Genomic DNA, 16,592 nt, shown 5'->3' on the forward strand with positions numbered 1-16,592 from the left:
AAGATCTCCAGATTGGTGGTAGAGATGTACATCTATTTGATGACAATATTGGCAAATAAAGTAAGTAAATAAGAGAGAAAAGAAAAACAAAAGAAAACCACTGCAAACACCATAGAGGAAAGATGTTCTGAGAAAAATTGTAAGTATGATTTGAGGTCCTCAGAATATTCCTTTCAGCAACAGACTAAGAGAGCTACATATGCTTAGACAAAAAAGCGATAATCACACAAGTAGTTCCAGATTAAGATAACTTCTAACACTGGAGTGTTTTTTCAAGACAAAGATAAATTCAGAAGGTAGAGTTACTACCAATTTTTAAAGCTATTAGGCTAAGTACTGGAAGAACTTACCAAGGCAGAGGACAGTTTCTGTCATCATGTTGAAGTTTTGTATCATGAGAGCAACATATTCAACAAGGCAAGTTATTTGGCTTACTTCATGTCAGCCTATGACCACTGAACACTACAGGAAGTAAAAAAAAAAAAAAAAAAAAATCAAGGAATAACAACGATCCCCTCTGGTTTTCAAATTTGCAAATCAAAAGATGGGGAGAAGCAGTAAAAGCTTCACTGCTCATGCACTGAGTGTGACAGAGGCTCTGTTGTGTAACTGCTTGGCAGGGCTAAAGAAGTAAGATTCTATAGGAACTTGTACTTGCAGACAAACAATACAAAAAAAAAGAGAAAAAGCTGACAAAAGAGCTTTTGAATCGCGATGGCATAAGCAGTAAGAATATTGCAAGTATGAATAATGGCCATTTACATCTTGTATCAAGATTCCACTGAGTTTGGAAATCGAAGTCTTCAAAAGAACTGAGAGACCATAATAGAATTAACACAATAAAATATTTCTTACTAGATGATAAGATGCAGGAATAGGATACAACAACTCTGTTTTGCCATTCATATCTAACCCTTATTTGAACTAGTACTATTCTTTTTATTGAGGTTGATAGACATTTGTAGATATTTCCACCCTTGGACAAATCAAAGCTTTAAAAGTTCCACAAATGAAAACATCACAGTTCTTATAAATTCTAAGTTTTATAAACAAATTCAAACTGATGCTTGACAAAAATTACTATTAAGGAAATAAGTTTAATACTTACTTATGTATCTTTTCAGTAGGGTGGCTCATTCTAATAAGTGCTATTTTTAAGCCAAACAAAGTCAGACAATACTGCTATTCAGCAAAGAAATGGAATGGAAATAGGCCTACTATTTTTTAAAATATTTTCCTTCATTACAAATGGACCACAAGCTTTTCTGCATAAGCAAACTGTAATTACTGGAAAGTACTACATTAAATATTAGCTTTTTATTCATTTGGTCCTTCTGACATCAGGTAATTATTCTGCAGAATAAAGCATTAAATTACTGTAGGAAAGTCACTGTAGGACACTGTAGGAAAGTCTACTTTAGCTCCTGAATTACCAGCAAATACTAGCAAATATAACATTTTAAACTAATGTCATACTTTCAGCTTTCAGTTTGCCCCTTCTAAGTACAGTTATTACTTAGTTGTGCCTACAAAGGGTGGAAAGATCAAAACAACATTGCCAAGTTTTTCTCTCCAAGACTTTTTTTTTTTTTTTTTTTTTTTAAATGGGGAAAGAAATGCAACTACGGGTCAGATATTCTCAAATTATTACTCACAGTTGAAACATGCATGTATTCCCACTCTCAAATTGCCTTTTTATTGGACTAAAATGTAAGTGAAAGCTTGAAAGTCTTAACATGGTCACAGGTTAATGTCAAGCAATCAGTTTACAATCACAAAATACAAATAAGCTTTTGTAGATAAAATCATTTAAATAGCAGTGCTACAACAACATAAAGAGAAATGAACCTAGAGCAAGACCTAAATGCTGCCGGAGTGTGTATGCTGGGAACGAGCGTTGCCCAGTTGCTGCCCTATCACTGTGCTCAGGTTTCTTGTGATCTTGGACTACCTCAGCCATTCAGGCTGAACCGAGGAAATGCACTTTTGTATTCCCAAAGACTTGTTTATTTTCAGCGTTTCAACCACTTTCCGCTACTAATATTGTACAAACCCCAACATTTAGAAATTTTGTAAGATTATCACCATAAAGCTGACCATAGGACAAAAAAATGTATATACACATATTATATATATATATCTCAATTCCTTTTCACAGCTTAGTGCATATAGAGCAAATAGTGTCTTGTTTATTTTCAACAAATCTTGGGTTCATTTCACTGTTGCTCTCTGCTTCTATATTATTGTGATTTGATAAATAATCACTCTCTGTATGGCCACTGACACTGAAGTCTTCACAAATTTCGATAAGTTTATAGAAATACATAAAATATATATATATTCCTATAACCTTATAACACTAAGAGTGCCTTAGGCTACTCTTTCCTGTATAAATAAATAAAAACTTATAAATAAATAAAAATCTTAGTCTGCATAATTACTTCTCTTAAGAATTCTGTTTCATATCTGTACCTGGAAATTTATTGTACTGTTAATTTTGTCAACTTTATAGTCTCTTCTACTGACACTCTGTTTTGAGACAAGTTCTTGATGTACTCCCCATAAGAAACGAGTTGCAATATAAGCGCATCCCAAAGGTCCTTCAAGATGAAAACGGGTTAAAAACATTAAACTCATTTTTCTCTGCCATGGTCTTATTTGAAGAATTCTTTTATAAGCTGATCATCTTTGCAGACTCTGTCAGGATTCCTTTATCTTTGAGGGGGAAAAAAAATGGGAGTTTTTCAGACACTTGAAATTCCTCTTTTTTGACTCACCTTATTCCATTTTTTATGCCTTTAACCTGCCAGAGCTTACAGTCCTTTCCAGCTTCTTTATCTGGGCAAGACTTTGATGAAGGAAATTTTTTTAAAGCATGCTTTTAAAGTCAGGTCTAATCACTTGCTCAGCTAGCTGCACACAAGACTTTTAGACCTTTCAGAATTTTGTTTGCCAGGAAATAGCAACTTGTTTAAAAACACCTTAGGATAGTCTTCAGGAAATCAGCATTCAACCTAAAAACATTTATTTCAGCAGCTGTTTTAGGTACAGCTTTGAAACACATGGACACCCACTGTTAGACATTATTCTGCTAGTATCTACAACCATAATGAACAGAAACTGTGTTGAAAAAGCAATGCTGTCAATTCAGAGCCACAAAACACAAGCTTGAACCTCAGTCTAGGTTAAAAAGCGAAGAAATTTTTACCCTGTTATAGTCAAGACTGAGACCAATCGTGCCATAAAGACCAGTGCAAGAAAGGTCCCCTTGCCCTGCAAACAGCTGAGTTAAACTAACAAAATATTTCCTGCGCTTTTACCCCAATATTGTTCTTCCCTAATCACAAACATGGGCACCCCCAGAACTGATCAAATAGCATCCTAGCTGATTCCACTCCTGCAGGACTGTAAGACTGCAATTATTACAGCTAATGAAGAGGATTGCAGTAAAACTGCGGGAGACTGCAGAGGTTGGATAGCAAGTTATGGATATATTTATCTTTAAAGCTTCCAAAACAATGTAATTATTTTGAACTCCCCTTGAAACTATGAGTTTCATTTAGCCCTTCTTATGATTTATCAGCCATTAAACTCTTTACTTTTAAGCTACCTGCCACAGGTAATTTATCACTTCATTAAACTAACACAGTTTACTCCCTGTAAACATAGTAACAAAGAAACCTAGGAAACAGTTACATACATACTGAGCAGATTGGATTTATTTCAGAAAAATGCAAATATACAAAGTTTTTTATATTAAACAGCTAACAGAAGGTGCATACTGGTAATAAAATCTGTTGCTTTTTGCACAGACACACATTGATAGCTGCTTTATTTATTCCATGTTACGGAACACACACCACAATTCCCATTCTGCTGTTTCCCACTGAGATCAGTGCAGGGCGAAAAACCCAAGCAGCATCCAAGTTCCTTTACTGTGCCATGAACCAACAACACCAGAGTTCTCAAGTACTGCATTTGAATAATATATCCTATCAAAAAATTCTTTGTTACACAGTAATTGGTTAAATCTCTTTTGAAAAAAATAATTTATATTTCTGCAGCCCAACCTAAGCAGCTCCTGAGCAATGCTTTTCCATGAGGAAGAGAGAAAGATCCTTGCAAAACTCCAAATGAATAAGAGCTGAAGACACACCTAAGAACTTATCCCACTGCATAATGTCTTGCGAGGCAACACTCACAGAAAACCAACCATCTCTGACCTCAGACCTTGTTCATGTTTCTAAAGCAAATATTTTCATGGAACAGTTGCAGGTGATTGAAATGGCAAATGAGTTGAATAGCTGGCTCACAGTATATCCACAGCATATAAATAAGAGGGAGAATAAGAAGCATACATAACCTCTTCTCTTGTCTATTCAGCTATTAATACTGCCACAAAATATCAAAATATGATATCAACTGTACAGCCCATATAGACAAAAACACTGTGCATGCAAAGCATAATATTTACTACTTTCATGAGCTTTTACTTCAAAAGTGAGCTTCAGCTTGACCAACAGCCCTGGCTGGAGGAGAAAAAAAGATGCTGCCATTATTTCTGAAACAAAGAAAGGAAAAGTCTAATTTGATTCCCATCCCCTCCCCTCTCTTTTTATAAATCCAGTGAAAACGCTCAGAAATTCAAGAATTCTGGGGCCATGAGGAATTAATGGGTTTTTACAGCACCTGCTGCAGGACTCAAGTACCACCTGAGAAAGCTTAAGCCACTTGCTGTATATTTCCCAGAAAATAAAATCTATAGCTTACTAAATCAGAAAGATTATGTGGAAAAGGCTGGAAATAACAATTGATACAAACCTACCCTCACTACTGTTAGTGTATCTTTTAGGATATTAGGATCTTTTAGGACGGAGTCTCACAAGCTCAACTTCAGAACTGCGCAGTAAGCTTCAGTTTTTTTGGGTCATCAGGAGAGATTCTTTAGTTTAAAGAAAATAAGCAAACGACAACAACTTGTTAAATTCTAAAATCCTGTTGGCCTCAATCTGCTTTTATTTAGCTCTTTGTGGAAACCCACTAAAGAGTGAAATTTTTCAGCACCAAGTTCCTCATTGGAACCGCAGTTGGGTTGATGATGTAACAACAAGAACAGGAAGATCCTTTTTCTTGTCCAACAGCACAGAACTGACACAGATAACCAAAAGCAATTTATTTTTGTCACAGGAGGAAAAGATAGCTTTAAATAACATTCAGAAGACAGACCGGTTGAGACTACAGAAGGACAGACAAGGTACCATTCATTGACGAGAAGCTTTGCCACTGCTAGACAGAATTAGAAAAGTCTCATGGGAAGTCAACTAAGGAGAAACAGAACTCAATGTTCTGTGCAAGAAAACTGTGGTGCTTCAAAAGACTTATTTCCTTCATCAAGGAGAAAAAAAAGAAAAAAACAAGCAAAATAAAAAGCTCTAGGAGAATAGGTAAAGTGACATTTTCTTTTCTTTTGCACCCAGAGCTGAAAAAGGAACAGAACAGTAAAACAAAAGGAACAGTAAAAACCATGATCCCATGCCCCTCCAGGCAACTGCTTTAAAACACCAGAGAAGTGGCAAACTTTTTATACCTTCTGCTGTTTTGATTTGGGGAAAGGACGGAGGCTTTCCTGTTCAGAGAACGACCAACTGCTCAGACCCAAACACTAGCTCAGCAACAAGAACTAGTGAGAAACACTGGCAATACCCGACTGTCAGCTGTTTGCTTTAGTAGGGTCAGGCTGAGCCTTTCTTGCTTTGATCTGTTGCCTACATCAGTAAGTTTCACATGACAATTCAATCCATGCATTTATATGCATATAATGTATTTATACATATATGGTATCTATCCAATATTTTTACCACATTTCATAGGAATTATAGCAATATGCATCTTAACTATATATATTTTGAAAAATTTAATCCTTTTAGCTTGCCTTTTCTATTTACAGTAGTCTGTAAAGAGAGTGGCCTTTCATATATTTTTAAGGTTGTTGAAACACTTGGACTTTTTGCTTTAAATTAATCGACCACAACACACTGAGAACTGCATGTGGAGAGCTGTCACATTTTAGCAGACAGGTAGTATTTGACCTTTTCTGGTTCTCTCCCAGGTGAGAAATGAGTATCTCCTTCTCCTACCTTGTTACAAAAAAACAAAAACAAATTTTAGAGGACAAGAAGAAGCGTGAACTTCACTTTCCCTTTCTCAGTTCCACTTTTCTTCCTTCCCAAAAGGTGCTGTCCATTTCCATATCACTTTTTTTTCAGATTTTTATGCCAGAAAGTTTTTAACCCTGCAACACACTGAGGTTTAAGAATTACGACAGACATCTATTACCTCTAAATAATGAAGTCATTTAGCAGGAGCATTTATATTCTCAATTATCTAGTCTGCTTTAGACAGAAAAAAAGGCAGTCAAGAACAAATATTCACTGATTTCTATTACAGAGGTTCATCAGAACAAGTAAAATTGAATAGCTATATTATTAGAAGATTAGAAATGCAAGTGCACACATGGCAGACATCAGTCCTTCATCTCAGTACAAGCTCATATCTTAGAAATGTGAAGTTCTGCATCAATGAACCTCTGTGTCACACTCAATGGCAGTTTTGTGATACAGACAAATAGCTATTTGAAACTGCTTTGAGACAACCAATGCTTTTAACCTGGGGCAGCAAGCTTATTTCAGTAACTGTCACTACAATATAAGTCTATGAATGAACTCACCATGATTAAACTATTCCTGTTATGCCTTCCTTTGGTCAAACTTCACAAGCCTAGTTCTGTAGTACTTCTACTACTGCTACTCAGGGCAAGAAAATAAAGTGGAAACCATTATCATTAAGAAATTGTCAAAGCTTTTTGTGGGAGGATGAGGGAATCAGGACATAGCTTATTCTGAAGAGAGATTGCTTGTTATTATGTCAGTAATATTCAGTCAATATCCAAGTAGAGAATTTATTTCAGTTCTTCAACCCTTTGACTGCAACCCTACAAGCTGGGCCTCTAACAGCTCTAAAGTCACCAGGTAGAAGGCTCAGACACTTCACTGATGGTCCAGAAGGCCCTTTTCTCGCTACTACTTAACATCTTTCTCTCTAAAGAGCCTATCACATTTCTGACACTGAAGCTGCCAAGTCCTTGAAGGGCTGTTGTTTACCTTCCTGCTCTCACCAGTAACGGAAGGAGCTGTTATCATCGCTCCCACTTTACAAATAGCAGGTCAGCAAAGAAGACAACTCAACAACAAACCACATGAAATCAATTACTTTCAGTCCTGCAATTCCCCTTGCACCAATCTTTAGATCTCTTGCTATGCGAGATCCTCACTAGAAACTGAAATTTTTTAATAGTGTTATTTCGGACACCAGGAGAGTAACGCATTTCATTTTGTTTCCTGTGTCCTGTTCCTTGTTTCTCTGGTGTGCTTGCGAGCGCCAGCTAACTTTAGTAACCAATTAGACTGGAGTCACAATTCTGTTAGAGGTCTGGATCAGTAATTCACAAAGCAGGAAACAAAACATCTCTTGTTGAAATAACTGTAGCTTTATTGGAGAGCTTTAGAGCTTTTTTTTTTTTTTAAAAAAAAAAAGAGGGGGCGCTTTAAAAAGGGAGAAGTCATCCAGTAACCAAGCCCATTGTGTGGCTCCATTTTAGAAGCCACAAAATAGGTCAGCCCTCAAATCAAGTAAACCCTCTGGCTGACATAAGCAATTTGGATCAGCTGAGCTTTGACACTGGAGAAAGAGCTATTAAAGATCCTGAACATAATTAGCAGTTCCAATACTATTTTGTTTTCTTTATATTGGAATCAGACAGTTTCGATCTAAACACTACTTCTCATTCTTCTCACCAAAGCATCCTATGCAGCTGCAAAAAGAGTCCAATAAAGGACAACGGCGTAAGGCCATTATCAAGGAAGTAACACAAAAAATTTTATGTCCTTTCGGAAAGAGCATTTTATGGGTCTGGTATAAAGAATTATATAACACTAAGAAAGCACAGGCATTCACGATTTGTTCACAGAGATGTGCATATTATCAATGAAAATCTTCAAGTACCAACAATGTGAAAGAAAAGACTACCTAAAAAACAAACAAACAACAAAAAAAAAACACCAGCACCAACAAACCAACCACACAAATAACAAGTATATAAGGATTATGCTATTGTAAGCCTTAAAACTGCAGTACCAAAAGCAAGTTGAGGTCAGCGTGGAATCCCCGGCAGAATCAAATTTGTTGCTAAAAGTACTTAAGATTGAACCAAGCTCCACAAGCACTAACAAGTCAAGCTTTGAAAGCCCTATGAAGACAGAGAATCACCTGGTTTCCTGATGAAACTCATACAAAGTCAGAACAACACAAACCACCTCCAGCTCCATACAGCGAAAGCCCTGGCTTTTCAAGCTTGTGTGTTGTCCTTCAGAGCTAGCTTCATCAATGGCAGAAAGCTGAGGTAACAAGACATCCTTAAGAACCTCCTTTGCAAGCTCCCCAGTTGATCAAAGAAATAGGAACAGTGAACACAAGTCAGCACACACAGCCCTTATCCCATTTCATAGTCGGGGGTCAAGGAAAGGCATGCTGACCCCAAGTCTCTTCCATGAAAACATGTGCTTTCCTGGGCCTTTGCAGACAAAGTCCAAGGGTCAATGTTCAGAGTCACTCCTGAACTGTCTTCCCTGACTGCATGTTTATCTGTGGACTGTGTTTAGTATTGAAATTAATTGGGATGGTGGAGAGAGAGACTAAGCACTGCCCTAAGAGAACAGTTGAACACTAAACCTGTATATAGACAGCATGCGTTTTACCTGACAGGGATGAAATGGCCTTGTATTTCAGGCAGAACTAGAATTCCAAATCACTTAGTATTCTCAGAGCCTTTCCAAATTCCCATTTCACCTTCCCCCATCTCCTCAGTCTCAAAATCTCTTCCATTGTGTCTAACTGCTACACACATAGCATAGAATTCATCCAGAGGTGAAGAAAGGGGAAAAACACTAGTAAATTTTGAAAAACACAAAATGATCTCACTGAAAACCAGAGCAAGTGAAGTGTGGAAACAGGACATAAACTGCAAAAAAACAAACAAACAAAACACACCAATTCAGTTACTCCTATTAGAAATGTCTGTACTTAATATCTTCAAGCCTTGTTAAGAGTCAAGGAATGGAGAACATTTATCTTGGCAGATTTTAACTGCAGCTTCAGAAACACAACAAAACAAAGAAGCAGATGAATAGCCACTCCATGGTGGCTTCGGGACTTGTTTTCCCCAAACATATCTGAATAGTACAATTGCCAACCTTATATGCAACACTGGTCCCTTCCTAAACTCCCTCCCTCCTCACTGCCCCAAAATAAACCTTCTCTTCAAAAAAAAAAAAAAAAAAAAAAACAGTCTGCGGAAAAAAGAGAAAGCAACATCACTAAAGCTTTGTTGACCTATATAAATACGCTAACAAGGCATATCAATAGGGAAAAATGTTTAGCTCTATAAGCTTCAAAGACTGTGCTACTTTGTATTCTGCGATCCTACTCTCCCATCCTCCTGGCTCATCACTCATCTCAATTATAGTACTACCCTTTAAAGTTCACTTACTGTATTCCTGGGGGAAAATATAGATAATTATAAACATAATTAAGAAAAATATAACTAGCAGGAGTAAAAAGTATTTGTAACATACCATGAAACAAGAAAATAAAACCTTTTATATCTTAAATGACAATAGAACATATTACTAATAAAACATTTGAATTAACTAGAAATATATGCCAGAAAAAATGTATTAAACAGTATTAAAAAAAAAAAAAGCCATCTATAGAAATTAAGCAAGCAAGGATTCTTCCACTAGGCAATGAAATGGTTGACTTGGGAGGCTAATGAATTAGTATAAACAATTTAAATCTAATTTAATTTAACAATGTAGAGCACTTGTGCATTGCAAAGCAACAGATAGTCATTTGTTTCTTCATTAACTCCAAGATAAAATTGGTGATTACCCTTCCATGAATTATTTTCCTGAAGAGGACAGCAAACAAATTTTAAATTTAGTCATAAAAGTTCATGGCTTATCCTCAAAGAGGCAACTGTAACCAGTGAAGGAGACCAGCTGTGGCTTAGGGTAGTCCAATACACTATTCAGCCAAAAGAGGTTCTCATCACTTAATAAACAAATATTTATGTAGAAAATTAACATAGTATCTTAAGTTTATGTTTTACTCCTGAAAAACACACAGCATACTCTCAAAAGGGCACAATGAAACTTCAAAACTGATAAAATTATTCATTGACAAAGTTGAGCATTTAGTACTGTAAAAATATCAAGATGACAAAAAAAAAAAGTTTTACCAATAAATGTATCAACTTGCCTCAAATGTGTTGCCAGTGATATCAAATTCTGGTGGTACAAAGGCACCCTCTGGATCATCTTGGGAAGAAAAAGGAAATTTGCCACATTAGAAATTAATACTTGTCCTTGTTTAAAGTACATACTGATTTGGCAATACACTCATATATGATACAAAGGAAACTCTAAATATTTAACAGTATTTGGTTCACTCATATCTGACCTAAAAAGATCATGATATCCATTTTTAGGACACCATAAATAAAATGAAATACTGTTTTCAACCTTCCTGCAAAAAACAAAAACATACTTCCTACAAAGAAATAAAACAAAGAAAAAAAATGAGAGAGAGTAGGAATACATTTACCCTGGCTAATCACTTCTTGAAGGCCTTCTAACATTTGACATTGTTTTGGACTAAGTTATCACCTAAGCTGGTGAGGTTCAGCTGTGACTTGGAGGTTTAGTTTGATTAATGGGACACTTCATTCAGTTTTTCACTAGAGACTTGGGGGAATATGGATTCAGCCACAGAAAACAATCTGTATTGTTATTTGACTCCTCTTCTGTGAGTTAACTTTGAACTCTGTCCTTTTAGTTCTTTTAAAAATTATTTTTATTATCTGTTTATTATTCCAATAAAGTTAGAAGTGCAGTCTCCATCTTCATGGTCCTTGGCAGAGAATTGTGCTATTGCAGCAGCCACCGCTGAAGCAAGAGGCGGAAAGAATAAAATGAACATCCTAAGAGGCAGTGAACGTGCTGCTGCATCCAAGCATGCACGTACCATCACACTGTACTGACAGCACATGGACTTGGTCAAGAATAGTGGGGGTAAAAACCTTCTTCAAGTATATATTTAGCTCACTCAAACTATTCTTCTGTGTAGCCAACAGATGAGAGATAGCGTTTATGAGCTTATATATTTCTTATATTTAAAAGGCTATATATGAAGGCTATAAATTTCCCTTCTCACCCAGAGGCAGAAATATGTTCACAGATTTTACATACTCATACATAACTTTAGCTCAAATAGATTTTTTTCTGTCTGTATTTAAAAAGCAAAACACACAGCTTTTTCATTGTGAAGATAATAAACTCAGATATATTGTAGAGAGGTCCAGAGAGGACTTGCTTTACATATTTATGTATTGCAGTTACCTAGCATGGTTGAATATCTAGATGCTGCCAACTGATTTACAGCTGTTCAGAATGTTCCCAAGTCTACTCTCCCACTGAGAAAAGATGATACACAACTAGTTCTGCATCTCCTCTCCACACACACATTTTATTTATTTATTTAAGGGGCAGATGGAAAAGAGGGGTCAGATTTTGTTTTTCTCCCATAAATTACTGCTTACTCTGTTCTTCTCCTTGCTACTCTTTCCATTTCTTTTTAATGGGATGGTTTAAAGGCTGCATAAACATATGGTTTTAGCAGTGGTGAAGCTCACTGGTTTCTTGCATTATGATGTTTACAATGGAGATTTTTCTGATTTGAAGGGACAGGAGGATATTAGAGACCTTTGGCACAAGACCCTGTTGGAGATTTGTCACTGGCTGCAGACCCACAGGCACTGCAGGAAGCAGAACTCCCTGAAGCTGTGGTGACAGACTGTTCATTTGCTCTTACTTAGGAAAACAAACAAGATGTTTGGCAAGTAGATCCAGAGGTTATCACCATTATCTTCTGGAAAAATACATCCATAGGACACAAGTGCAAGAAAGCACAAAGACAACCTACAGAAGCACCTAACTAGCAAACCGTATTTTCACCAAGCAACAAGATTGGAAGCAAGGGGAGAGAAAAGGCCCAAGGGCATAAGATGAATGGGGAGGAAGAAGAAGAATAAAAAATAAACCAGAGTATGCATTAACACTTACTATGACATACTTTTAAAAACAAATCAAAAAAACCAAAAAAAAAAAAAAATATAATAACATATAAATTTAAAAAAAAAAACAAAAAAATATATAATGAATAGAATGTATATGAACTTGAATGGATCGTCTAGTTAAAAATTAAAATAGGTTAAAAAGGACTGGAGAAAAAAAAAGGTTGCTTTTGGCTAAAATTTCTAGCTGAGAAAAATCTGGTCAAACTCAGAAGTCTTTGCTGACTGTTCCCAAAACTGAGCGTACTATTTCATGCAAACTGAATTCATCCATTCCTGAAGAAGGCCTTTTTTGTTTATATTTTTCTCCTTTTGTCCTTGATTTTAATTAAAAGTCTGAGGAGTACAACGCTTTACTACAGCCTCCCACCATGAGAGCTCACACTTTTGAGATAAATCGCCTGGAAACACAATACTTACCACTGAGCTGCTCCATGAAGCACACATTGCCATTGGTGTTAAACGCCAGCGTGTCAGGAGTGATGCAGAGCGTCTGGAAGATCGCGGAATGGGCGATGCTCTTCAGGGAGCGGCTGCACTCCAGGCAGACTGCCCAGATATCTTGCTCAGTGAGACAGCTATCCCGCAGTGACAAAATATCAGCGAGGGACACGTTCTCCTGCCAAGACATGGATTCATAAATTACTCGGTATTTCATGACATTACTTGTAGCCAATTGTGTCAAATGTAATCTGTGATACACCATGTTACGCTTCCAGCAAGTTCTCTGACTTTCTAGGACACTGATTGACACCCCAACAGCAAAGTACATGAAACAGCAAGTGCATGAAATCATGGTTAACATTGTAAGTCTCTTAAGGAATACAGTTAATCAGAACAAAGGTACCGTCATCAAGAGGTTAACGTCAAACAGAACTGAACAAGAAAGTCTTATTTTTGTGAGCTAAACTTCATCAACTCTGCACCAAAGGTAGAAAAACAGAACAATCAGAGGTAAGAGCAGAGAAAATTAAATCATTTTGCTTAATCCACATCTTCCTTGAGCTTTCCCAAGTGCTTTTGGATAACCTACTTTCATATTCTCTTCATTACAGCTCCCTCTGTGATCTGGGGGGGAAAAAAATATACTCATGTAATTAAGCTGTCTTAAGAATGATGCTATTGTGAAGCTTAACTTTAATAAGCTCTCAAAAGTCCAACACGCTGATGGAAAGTTGTTCTGAAATTTGTTCTCACTTAAAAACATTCACTTTGGTTGTCCTAGGTCTCTGCTCTATGTCTAGGGTCCTTCCCAAACAAAATAGTTCATGGACTTCGTTTCTAAGTTACTGTCCTAACTCAGAAGTCAACTTTCCTTTAACCTTGTCAATACAGGAAGGCCATGAAGAGCCCAGTTACAAAGAATGGCTTGGATTTGGCTTTTTTTTTGACCAGGACTTTTAGAATTAGTGCTTGAGTTAATGCAGTCAGATTTATTTTTGTATAGACTTATTTTTGTATGTCGTTAGAATACTGAAAATCGCCCATAGCTAGACAAGTAAAATTTCATTCAGTTCAAAAAAATTACCTAATTTTGTCTGTAAGAAAGATAAACAGAAAAAAAAAGGATATATCTACCAGAAATTACTATGTTTATCAAAACTATTCTCACTATTAATTATGCATAATACATTTCTCACTAATTTATATGTAACGATTAAGAGTAGAGCCATTAAGGTAAAGTCTCTGAACGATAGCATCTTCAATCTAAGGTGAAAGTGCACATCAACGCATTTAAATGTTTGCCTATCAGACTTTCTCTAGAACAGTCTAAATTAGATTATTGAAAATAGAAAGTAAATCATTGTCAACCAAATCAAATGTACCTTACATCTCAAAAAAGGCAAAATAAGACCTAGTAGCTTAAGCTTACATTGCCAAAGAAGAAACTTGGAAAACACAGTTTTAACTTAGTCTACATAGCTCAGTATTGAAGAACATCCATAATCAGTGGACTACTAATTACAGAAGCAACAGTTTAACAAGTTTTTCAGAGAATGAAGAATTGCACTCATTCTTCAAGCATGGGTCCAAAATTTATTTTGCTTTTAGGTCCAAAGTGAAACCTTTGAGCTTTCAAAACAGTCTCAGAGTCCACTTCCAATCAAGACCAGATTATAAAAGACTTGGAGGAATTTCTTATCTGTCAAGTTTTGAGGTTATTTTGTGGTTGTCAGGTGTCACCTCAGAGCTGACATTAATCATCAGCAGGAGATATCTACAGTCCCAATCTGCAAAGCCATCGTTGTCTTGCGGTTAACTTCTTATTTGGGGAGTAAATCAAATACAGTGATGACATCACGTCAGACAAACTTATCTTCACATCCAGCGAAAGAGAAATTTAGTTAAGGTGAAAGGAGGTAAAAAAGAAAAAAAAAAAAAAAAAGAAAGGAAAAGAAAAAGAAAAAAGGACTGTGAATGGTGAAGATGTGAAAAGAGCATATCCCTCCCCCCTTCCAAGGGGCAGCAGGTGAAGTCAGTTACTTCACAGAAGCCCTGTATATTTCACTGGAAAGTTTCAGGAAAAGAAAGGAAGGATTTGTTACATAACAGAGGTGCTGATGTCCTTCCTGCCTTGTCTCATTACCAGGAAAAATAATTTGAAAAAAAAAAAGCAATTACTGTTTAATAACTATGAAAAGTGAACTGGTTAGATAATCATGGTTAATTATACACTTTAATTCTCAGTTTTCCCTTACACTTTCTTCAGAACACATAAAATGATTCAGCAGCACGTGCAATTAAGCAGAGGGAGAGGCAACAGAGGAAGACATCCACTGTCCACAGCTTCTTTGGAAGAAAATTAAACAAACTATTAAGGGGCTTTTAAGACAAAGGAAGGCCCCGGAAGGAAAGGTGTTTCCCTGTTGCACCTGGTGGCTTTTGCAGAGCACATGCACCGGCCATGGGCTGCCCAGGCTCCACTAAATGACTAAGCAGCTAAAAGGCAGAGTGTCTCAGCACTCACGGCCTCCTGGCACCTAAGTTTTTTTTGCACAGGTAGTTTGTTGCTTGGGACACAGCTCCAAAACCCCAGAATCATGAGAAAAATGCCCAACATGATTCATTAAACTCATCATACTTAGAGAAAAACACTGGATGCTGAGCTAAGCTCACTGGATAGTCTTCAAAGCAGCCCTTTTTCATTAACTTCCCTGATTGCCAGCTGATAGGTCATACTTAGTCCCTCCACGTTATTCAATTACGTGGAAAAAGAGGCCTCTTCCTTCTGTATTTTGCATGGACCAGTCCGAGAAGGCCTAAGCCAGGGAACACTATTGACAGGAGGACCTGGTTGCTTGAGAAAAAGAAACTGTAGACCGAGACTAGAAAAATCAGTTCAGCTGAAGGCAGGACCCAAACTCTTGAGCCACGAGATGCCCTGTGAACCTTTGACTTTTTAAGCACGCTCTTACTCTCCGATTCAGCTTGGGTTCATGAACCAGGAAATATAAAAAAAAAAGTCTAATTCAAGCTGGTTTTCATATCTGAGACCTAAGCATACAGTTTCCACAAATCTTACTAATTAAGAAAAAAGTTATCTTTTATCAAAATATTCCCCAGGGTAAGGAATATACAAAGGAAAGGCAAGAGCAAACCTAAACACCTTCGGACAAGCACGGCTCTAGCACAGGATTCAGCTACAGGTTATTTGGTACCACAACCACATGACTCAACAGCTTTCCTTATTTCCCACTGGCGGAGGCCTTTATTTTATGAAGCACAGGGGCCACAAGGAAGGGCTGCACGGAAATCTCTTTGGCCGCAGCCGAAAGCGCTTGCGCCCGCAGAAGAGACGTCCCTTTTCGGGGTGCCGCAAGGACACGCAGGGCTCAGCGGGGCATGGCCACGGCCACCCTGCGGGGACCGTGACTCTGCACTCGCCGCCGAGGGGACCCGAGGGCAAGAGTCCGGAGGCACCGAGGTGCCCGCTCTCCCCCGCGGCTACAGCGAGGCACGGGCTTGCACGCAGCTGTGAAAGCCCTCAAGACCTGCTGCCTCCAAAGTATTTATTCAGGAATAAATGAGCTGCAGCCAGGTAACGTCGGCTGGCCACTTTGTGGGGTGTTTCCCGGCGGGGCCAGCGCAGGGGATGCGGTGCCCGCGCGAGGGAAGCGGCGGCGCCGGTGACCGCCGCGGCGCAGGTGCGGCCGGGGCAGGGGGAGCCGGGGGGGCCGCGCTCACCTCGTCCTCCAGCAGGGTGGGCAGCGGCTCGAAGTCGTAGCAGCTCAGCGCCTCCTCCACCGCCGCCTCCTCCTCCTCCTCCGCATAAAATCCGTCCCCGGCCGCCCCGACGCGCTCCATGCCGCCCGCGGAGCTTCAGCGCCGCCGCCGCGCTGCGCCC

The 16,592-nt window shown here is 38.0% G+C and overlaps 1 protein-coding gene across 2 annotated transcripts in view; it reads right to left on the reverse strand.

Moving 5' to 3' along the window:
- The window catches only part of KNDC1 (kinase non-catalytic C-lobe domain containing 1), a 49,356-nt gene extending 32,804 nt beyond the window's left edge, over positions 1 to 16,552 (reverse strand). The window contains exons 1-3 of one of the 2 annotated variants that reach the window (XM_026050553.1): positions 16,433 to 16,552; positions 12,668 to 12,866; positions 10,375 to 10,433 (exon numbers count right to left, since the gene is read on the reverse strand). In XM_026050553.1, the coding sequence (XP_025906338.1) occupies positions 10,375 to 10,433; positions 12,668 to 12,866; positions 16,433 to 16,552 (378 nt within the window). Of the gene's footprint in view, positions 1 to 350; positions 411 to 10,374; positions 10,434 to 12,667; positions 12,867 to 16,432 lie in introns of those variants that run through there. The other variant, XM_026050554.1, reaches the window with a different exon arrangement.
- Positions 16,553 to 16,592: the final 40 nt, after the last annotated feature.

The sequence above is a fragment of the Nothoprocta perdicaria genome, unplaced genomic scaffold (assembly GCF_003342845.1).
Source record: "Nothoprocta perdicaria isolate Ctin4 unplaced genomic scaffold, notPer1 scaffold_7, whole genome shotgun sequence".
Taxonomy (NCBI): Eukaryota; Metazoa; Chordata; class Aves; order Tinamiformes; family Tinamidae; genus Nothoprocta; species Nothoprocta perdicaria.